The sequence below is a fragment of the Aegilops tauschii genome, chromosome 3 (assembly GCF_002575655.3).
Source record: "Aegilops tauschii subsp. strangulata cultivar AL8/78 chromosome 3, Aet v6.0, whole genome shotgun sequence".
NCBI lineage: Eukaryota > Viridiplantae > Streptophyta > Magnoliopsida > Poales > Poaceae > Aegilops > Aegilops tauschii.
This window is the reverse complement of record NC_053037.3, coordinates 35,279,697-35,287,663: the sequence shown is the minus strand read 5'-3', so window position 1 is coordinate 35,287,663 and position 7,967 is coordinate 35,279,697. Positions and strand designations below refer to the sequence as shown.

The 7,967-nt window shown below is 43.8% G+C and overlaps 1 protein-coding gene across 1 annotated transcript; it reads right to left on the bottom strand.

Annotated features, from left to right (window-relative positions):
- Positions 1 to 251: 251 nt before the first annotated feature.
- Positions 252 to 7,450, bottom strand: LOC109738607 (E3 ubiquitin-protein ligase PRT6). The gene is made up of 8 exons (XM_020297701.4): positions 7,127 to 7,450; positions 5,372 to 6,439; positions 3,800 to 4,920; positions 3,582 to 3,722; positions 2,699 to 2,942; positions 1,879 to 2,613; positions 1,423 to 1,608; positions 252 to 813 (listed from the first exon to the last, which is right to left on the bottom strand). The coding sequence occupies exons 1-8, from the start codon at positions 7,163 to 7,165 to the stop codon at positions 478 to 480; spliced, it is 3,870 nt and encodes a 1,289-aa protein (XP_020153290.1). The 5' UTR covers positions 7,166 to 7,450; the 3' UTR covers positions 252 to 477.
- Positions 7,451 to 7,967: the final 517 nt, after the last annotated feature.

Here is a 7,967-nt window from a genome sequence, read left to right as displayed (position 1 = left end):
GGAAAGGAGGTGAGGTGAGATGCAGAACGAGAGAGAGATAGACTTTTCTCATACCCGCTCCTCATCTTTGCCACGCCAATCCTCCTCCTGGTCTTCTGGAGTGCGTCTCTCTCTCTCTCCTGTGTGTGCAGTTATCTGAAGAAGACATGGACGACGCCAGCGACAAGAGACGAAGCAGCAGTTATTCTTCTCCAATGAGCATTTCTCGTATATATTTTTTAGAAGAAAAAAAAGATGAAGTTGTTTTTAGATGGTGGCCACAAGCAACATCTACCGGCCAAATGGCGATCAGAAGCATCATGCATTGCATTGTATAGCCCATTACAATACACCCTAATACTTTACATGTCACATACATCCAGCTTTCAACTCGCATTTTATTGAAGATTTACACAAGATACGAAGTGGTTCACACAACGACAAGTTCAAATAAGTTCTGACATACAGTACATCCATAAGAACCAGTCTCAACAGAGACTAAGAAGCGGGGTTACCCTGAGATCTGCGCAGGAGAAGCTGAAGAATCTGGTCGGTCTCGGCTTGCTTCTTCCTGACTTCCTCCATCTCTTGTTGGGTTTTCGCGATGACCGCATCGGCCTTTTCTGCTTGCTTCCTCAAGGCGCCCATTTCTTCTCGGAGCGCAGCCGCACCCCGTCTTTCCACCTCGAGTTTATCCTCGAGAAATTGAACAGCTGATGACTTCGACGAGCTTGTGGAGCTGAGATGGGAGAGTACCTTGGAAGCGAACTCCGCAATTGAACTTGGGGTCTGACCATCTTCAACAGTGTCTGCCATCATAGTTTCCATGGCAGTCTGAAAAGTTTCAGTTAGTAGAGTAGGAGAGAAGTTGCATCAGTGAACCATCAAGCAGAACAACTTCTACATGTTATATTGCACAGGAACTATTTTGAGTCCTAAAAGTTGGCATGGTAATCTATATTTATGACACCGACAGATTTTGTATCATGCTATTTTTGGAAGCCCCACAGTAATCAAATGCACCGTAACGTGTATCCACTTGGTAAAACATGATATATTCTAATCAGTGGATGTTGAGAAATCAAGAAATGTGTCATTTCCATGCTGTAACAAAGGAAGGTTCCATCGGCGTATCCCTGACAAATAGAAGACCTAGCACCTGGGGAATAAGTTGATTTTTCCCCGTCTGATGGGCAGATTTTTTCATCTCAACAAAAGTTGCAATCTGAGATTTCTGGTTCAGAGAACAAACAAGAATAGTATACCACCAACATATAATAGATTAAAAAAATCTAGCTAGTCCTGTTGGCATGATATTGAACATGAGATACAGAAAGGTACTTTAAGTTGTCAAAATACTACAGAAGGAGAATCAACAAGTTTATGTTGCCATAGAGCATCACTGGACAAAGCAAGCCATTGTCAAGAGAAGAAGATTATCACCTGAAGACGAATCAAACAGCAGAGTGGACTTTTGGAACCCGAATCCTGGCACAGAGAACAAACTGGTCGTGTCTCAACGGCAGTTGATTTGGGCGCATCTGGCTCAAATGTTGGAACATCATGCCCTTCATTTCCTGAGGACTTCATACTTTCAGCACGTTTTGACTGCTCTTCTCCCATTTTTGCCTAAGACATACAGATTCAGATAAGAATAGCACTTAGAATCTATAGTAACAAAATGAGGAAAGGTCAGAATTAACAAGCAAATAGGAAGAGAAAGCTGTAGATGAATTAACAAATTCAAACACGTAAATTTAGTACTCCTAACTCTTCTATCCTAGAGAAAATTTATGTTGTAAGCCCATCCAAATAAAGACTATTTTTTCACTAAAGCTGGAATTCAAGATGGCTTGGGAATATAATTAGACTAGTGAACTTTCAAAATTAAACTCTTACCATGATTGCAGCTTTGCATTGGCGTTTTCCAGTCAAATCAGGAGATCCTAAATTCTGTTTGGCGCTGGCATGATCTGGAATGGATGGGAGTACTTGTGGTGCCATTTGTCTTACTGCAGACATGCACTGCTTACTTAACTTGGCAAATCTCTTTAACAAACTCACAACTAGAGATGGAATATTGCATCCAGAAAAGGTGCTGTCATTCTTTTCCTTGTGCATCAGTGAAACAAGCAAGGTTAGCATGCTATCCTTCTTTAGCTTGTCAGACTCTGGGGAGACTAGTTCTGTAGAGTAGGTCAATATGGGAAAAGCCTCTTCTGCATCCGATGACAGAACAACCCACGATTCATCATCATGCTGCAGTAAGTCCATCCCATACTGGTCGGCAGAAATTTGACTCTCTGATTCACATATGTCAAGTGCCAACGAAAGCAGGTGTAGACCAGTCACAAGAACGCTGTCAGGGGCACGTGATACCGATGATGCGTCGGTGTAAACAGCATAGAAGAGAACAGCACGAACAATTTGAAGGACAGATTTGGAGGTGGCAATCTTAGAAATACTGCACAGAGGGCTAAAAATATGAGTCCATTGAGGTAGTTGAGCACCAAGAGCAGAAACTTTGCAAAAACGGTAATATCTCTCCTTAGCAATCTGCAATTCCCTGGAACTCCAGCGCGGATGATACAAGTCCAGTTCCTTCCAGAATGCTTCGCGAAGCACATACTTGCCCTGTGATAACTTTTCTTATTAGTCACGCGTTCAAATATAAAATGTAAGTCGCAGAAGCATGTAGTATGATTTCAAGGATTAAAACCTTTTTATTTCCAGATGGATCAGAATAAACTGCGACTGAATCTAGAACATCTTGAAATTGTTCGCTTGACGAAAGGTCACGGGGAAGAGACCTCACAATCTGGCTATGGGTGGCATCTCCAACAGCCAATTTATAAATCAATTCTCTCTTCAAGTTGTCTGCTGCGGAACGCCCACAAAATATGCGTTCTTTGACTAGTTGCACAATCAAGGTTAGCATCTCTTGTATAAGAACCGGCTCATACCTGAAAAAGCATAAGAAAATTGTTCAACATTTAAACAAAAATATCCAGGCAAACTATTAATCTGGATATTGACAGGAAATGCACAGCAGCAATAGCATGGTATTCCCTTAAGGCTGTTGTATCATAACACACAAAAAAAATCTAGAGCAAAAGAAAAGGTTGACCTGAATATCACTCAAGTGCGCAACTAAAAGACTACAGTAAGCACAAACGAGCTTCCATGTGCCACAGCATGTCAGCACAATTAAATAACAACGGTTACAAATAAATCTTACTGGCACTGAATGAGAAAATAGAATGATGAAGATAAAATTGAGCACACACCACAAGACGAGATGATAAAATAAAAAGTAATACTCCCTCCGTCCGAAAAAGCTTGTCCCTCAAATGATTGTATCTAGCACTAAATTAATGCTAGATACATCCATTTGAGGAACAAGCTTGGGACAAGCTTTCTCGGACGGAGGGAGTACATGATTACAAAAAGAGTATGCTTAAACTTTAGCAAGTAGGGAGACAAGCAAGAAAAACGGTTGACTGGGTTATCAATGCAAACGTACATGTACCACCAAAAATTTGAAAGAAGCAATATGTTAACAGAAATACAAGCCGATATGTCATTATATACTGGGGGCTTACTCATTGTGTTCAGTGAGATCCAGAGATGTATAATCTGACAAACCAAATCTTTCTTGAATGGTCCTCACAAAGAACTCTGGAGAAGATAATGCGCCACAGCATTGAAGCAGAAACAAATCCGACTCCAAGCCCTGTTCAAACCTGGAAAGATGGGTAATCAGTACAACTTCAGGACTGTAAGTTGGATAGAAATTCATTTGAGGTCACCAACAAATTACCATTGCACAGAGCGGTACCACTCAGCACTTAGTATAGCTGCATCACCATTCTTACGCCACATTCCAGCACGCACTTGTGCGCAAAATACTCTGACTCTTAAGGGATGCTCCATCACAACTGAAGCAAACCCATAAGGCTCACAACCTCCAAGTACCTGAGAGAAGAACTCATTGGACCGCACAACTGAACATTCCTCTGTTTTGGCATCCTCTCCGAAACATTTATTCATTGCTTCCCGCAATAGTAACGAAAGCATACGGTGTAAAGGGATATGAAAAGATGTGGCTTGTGAACTGACATCAAAGACAACATGATGCCAGCCTGTTGTGTTGAGTATACCTAGTTCATCAGTTCCTGAATCTGGGTGAGCATATAAAAAGTTGTGATCAGTCAGAGTAGCGGCAATGACATTTTCAGAGTGCAATTGTACATCTGGTGCGCTGCTAGTTTCTTGCATCTTTCCCTTTCCTGTGATGTTACCAACGTGAGGCATCCCCCCTTTACCTGTCATCACCATGTTGTCGCACTCTTGAATAGGAGGACCAATTACTTCATAATAATCTGCAACATCGACTAGTTGGGATCCTTCATTTACCTTCATCCCCACCTCACCAATCTGTTCCAGCCAGCTACCAATAGCTTTCAAGCACTGACGAATTAAGCAGGCAGCAGGTGATGGTAACTCACTGCTCGAAGAACTCTCTCTGGTACCTAAATTGCATACCGAGTTCTCCTGGGAGACCCTTCCAACTTTTGCAAGCTGCTGGTTCGCAACCCTTTCGATGCCTTTTATCGTACCGGAGCATATAGTAACACTTGTTGATTCTTGTTGCCCAGGAGAAGAAAATGCTCCCATCATCAAAAGATTCTGAATGATCCCAAGGTAGTGTCCTAGCACGAAAGGCGCAGATAGATTCTCATTCTCATCTTCAACATGAATACTCGCCAGTCTCTTCTGAGGATCCATTCCTTGCACAAGTAACAACAGCTTAACCCATGAACTTGTTAGATCAGGCCTCTCAGAAGCAACATACATGGAAACCTCCTCATGTCTCAGGACATAGCGTGCATCTTCCAATAATCTAAAAGAAGCATCGTATAAATTTACCCATTTGCTCGTCTGCAAATAACAAAGTAGAAACATTCATGTGACCATATGAAATAATATTACACTGTACAAATCTTTGTGGGATATCCGTTAACATATAGTGTGAACACACATTTATCAGAAACCAACAAAATATTATCCCCAGTAATCCAAGTAGGTGGAAATGTTATTTCTCTTGTGGATAGTTGTTTTTTGGGAGTTCTCTTGTGCATAGTCGAAGAGATGCTAAGCGCGCTAATGTTTGATGACAAGCCCACATTCAGGGCCTATGCCCTGCTTTTGACCTATTGTTACCATTTTAACGGGTAAGAGAAATATGCTCAATGCAAATTGTACCAGCAGCTTTGACAGAATATAGTAATATGCTCGAAAAGTAACAATATCCCATCAGTGCACAGTGGCTGGATAATAAGGCATATAAGCATCTAACTTTTGAGCCACAGAAAGAAGAAGCTAAACATACCTGTAAACGGCCATCCTCACCAACACAAGAAACAAACAGAGCTGTCAAACATTCAAGAAGAGTACCCAACAAATTGTGCTCGCGCACAAGCCTTGTAGTCAGCGTAGGCACGGTAAATATTTGGACAGAAAAGGCTGGTATCAGTGGATACTCCTCCAGCACATAGTCGTTGCCCCCTTTAATAACTTCAGAAAATGCAACAGGGTAGTACTGTATGAAAACTTTGGCAAACTCATACTTAAAAGCCGGTTCAGCGATAAGCTTCAAAAGCAACTCATGCAATTTTTCCACAATCTTCCTGTGCAGTATCCTTTCTGCGCTCATCAATGCATCCAAGAGACCAGGGGACTCATGGATCCTTTGGGACACAAAACTTAGAAGGTTGTCACTACATGCGCAGAAGCGAAGCAGCATGTCAGCAATAGCAATCGTCAACTCTTCGGCAACCCTCTTCTTGCAAACGTCAGCCTTTTCATGAGGAATGCAAATCCTCTCCTTCCAGAACAGCAAGAGCTCGTCCAACACAGGCGCTACGGAACTCGCAAGCTCCTCGGTAAGAGGCTTAATTTGTTCGGCCCCCTTGTGCCTTGAGCAGAACCCTTCAGGCTTCCAAGCAGTAGCATCCCCACAATCACAACACCCACCACCTGTTTCAAGGATGGAGTAATCATGATCCTTGTGATTACCATTCTGGAAGCACGGAACACAAATCACGCATGTGGGGTCACTCTCGCAGGTCCGGCAGCGGTAAGCAAGGACATTCTTCCCCCAGACAGTCCCGCAGACAGCACGGTTATCCTCAGAGCTAAGCTCCATGTCATGAAGCATTGCATCTGGGTTTCTGCCGAACATCATCCACTGCAACCACAAGAGGCTCTCACTGCATGCATTCCTGCTTCTGCTGTCGTCTTCATTCTTCTGTGATGGCTCACGGCACTCCAGTAAATCAGTGCCCGCTGACAAGATGGCCCTCGTGATCTCAGAAATCTTATCCTTGCGCTCATCCAAATACATGAGCAAGCCTTCTTGATGTTGCTGCTCTTCTGGAACTCCACAGATTATCAGCTTCTGCAAGAGGGACACAGTGCTAGTACATTAGCTGATTAGCAGAGTTGAAGGATTTCTTTTTCCTTTTTTTGGCAAATGCTACTTCGTCCCTCCGTTTCAAAATAATTGAAGTCCTAGAGGATTTTCCTAAGTCAAACTTCACTAATTTTGACCAAACCTACATAAAAACATATCAACGTCTACTGTAGATTCATTATGAAATATCAGCACGGTCTACAAAAGCAAATTCACTTAATTAGATTCATTTGAAATGAATTTCCATATTATGTATACATATATTGGATATCATAGATCTTTGCGTATTGTTCTATAGACATGGCCAAACTTTAAAAAGATTGACTTGGCAAAATCCTAGAACTTCAAATAATTATTTTGGAACGGGGGGGAGTGTATCCTACTGACTGATTGCAACTTTTCATCATGTGGATCTCCAATCAAAGCATCGAGAAAGCTGAATGAGAAAAAACGTTCTTGGCTAAAAGAATCTGTCGGTGGTGATCAGGTCGGAAAGAGGAAAGGACCAACAGAGTATAATTGTTTCTTATATGAACTTGTGAATACACAAATCAATTCCACCAGGGCGAATCCCAAGACGCAGGCGCTACCAGTAATTCTAAGAACAAATCCCACACTGGCAACCGCCGCCATGTGTGGGCAGATCGATTAGAGGAGACGAGGAAGACGCACCTGCACCAGCTGCGCGGCGGCGTCGTCGATCCCGGCCATGGCAAGCAGAAGCAGCCGGTTGGCGCAGGTCCAGCCTCGGCTCGCCGGATCAAACCCCGCAGGAATCCTCCCCGCAGCCCACACAGGAGTGAAACACCAACAAATTCCCCAACTGTAGGCGACGACTGACTTATTACTGACTACGTAGAGCGGAGATGGTTGAGCGAGCCCGCTAATGACTAAACTAATCCCAAAGCCCGCCACGTCATCCTCCCCACCCCGCACTCGTTCGCCTCCGGAACAAAAGTCCTTTGCCGCTACCCAAGTTTTTCTTCTTTGCTTTCTCTGCGTTCTTTTGCCGCCACTAAGGGGGCCTTTTTTTTTTTTATCAAATCCTAGCCGCCGCCGCCCCAACTTTTCTAAACGTACGCCTTCCCTGACCGGTGGCTTCCTCGGCGGCGAGAGAAGTGAGACCCGTGTGTCTTGTTTTCTTTTACTTAGGTTTTTTTTCCTCGGGTGACAGGTGTGTTACAGGTCTTTTCGGTCTCCCCCTAGCACGATGATGGCCAATTTAGACGATTGTAGCAGGCTTATACTCGCAGCCCATGGCCGTGAGCAGGGATAGATACTCGTTTGGCTCGGTTGCCCCTCATCGCTCCCGTGGGCGACGGCCGGGTGAAACCCTAGCTCCGCCGCCCCCCTCCCCTCCCTCTCTTCCTGTTCCCTCGCCGCCGCCCGGGCCCTTCTTCCTCCTTGCTGGGGATCGGCCCCATGTGTCCATTGTTTGCTTAGTATCATGCTTTGACACTTGACAAAGCTTGCAGGAGCGCACCAGATGCCTCCATGTGCCATTTTTGTCCGC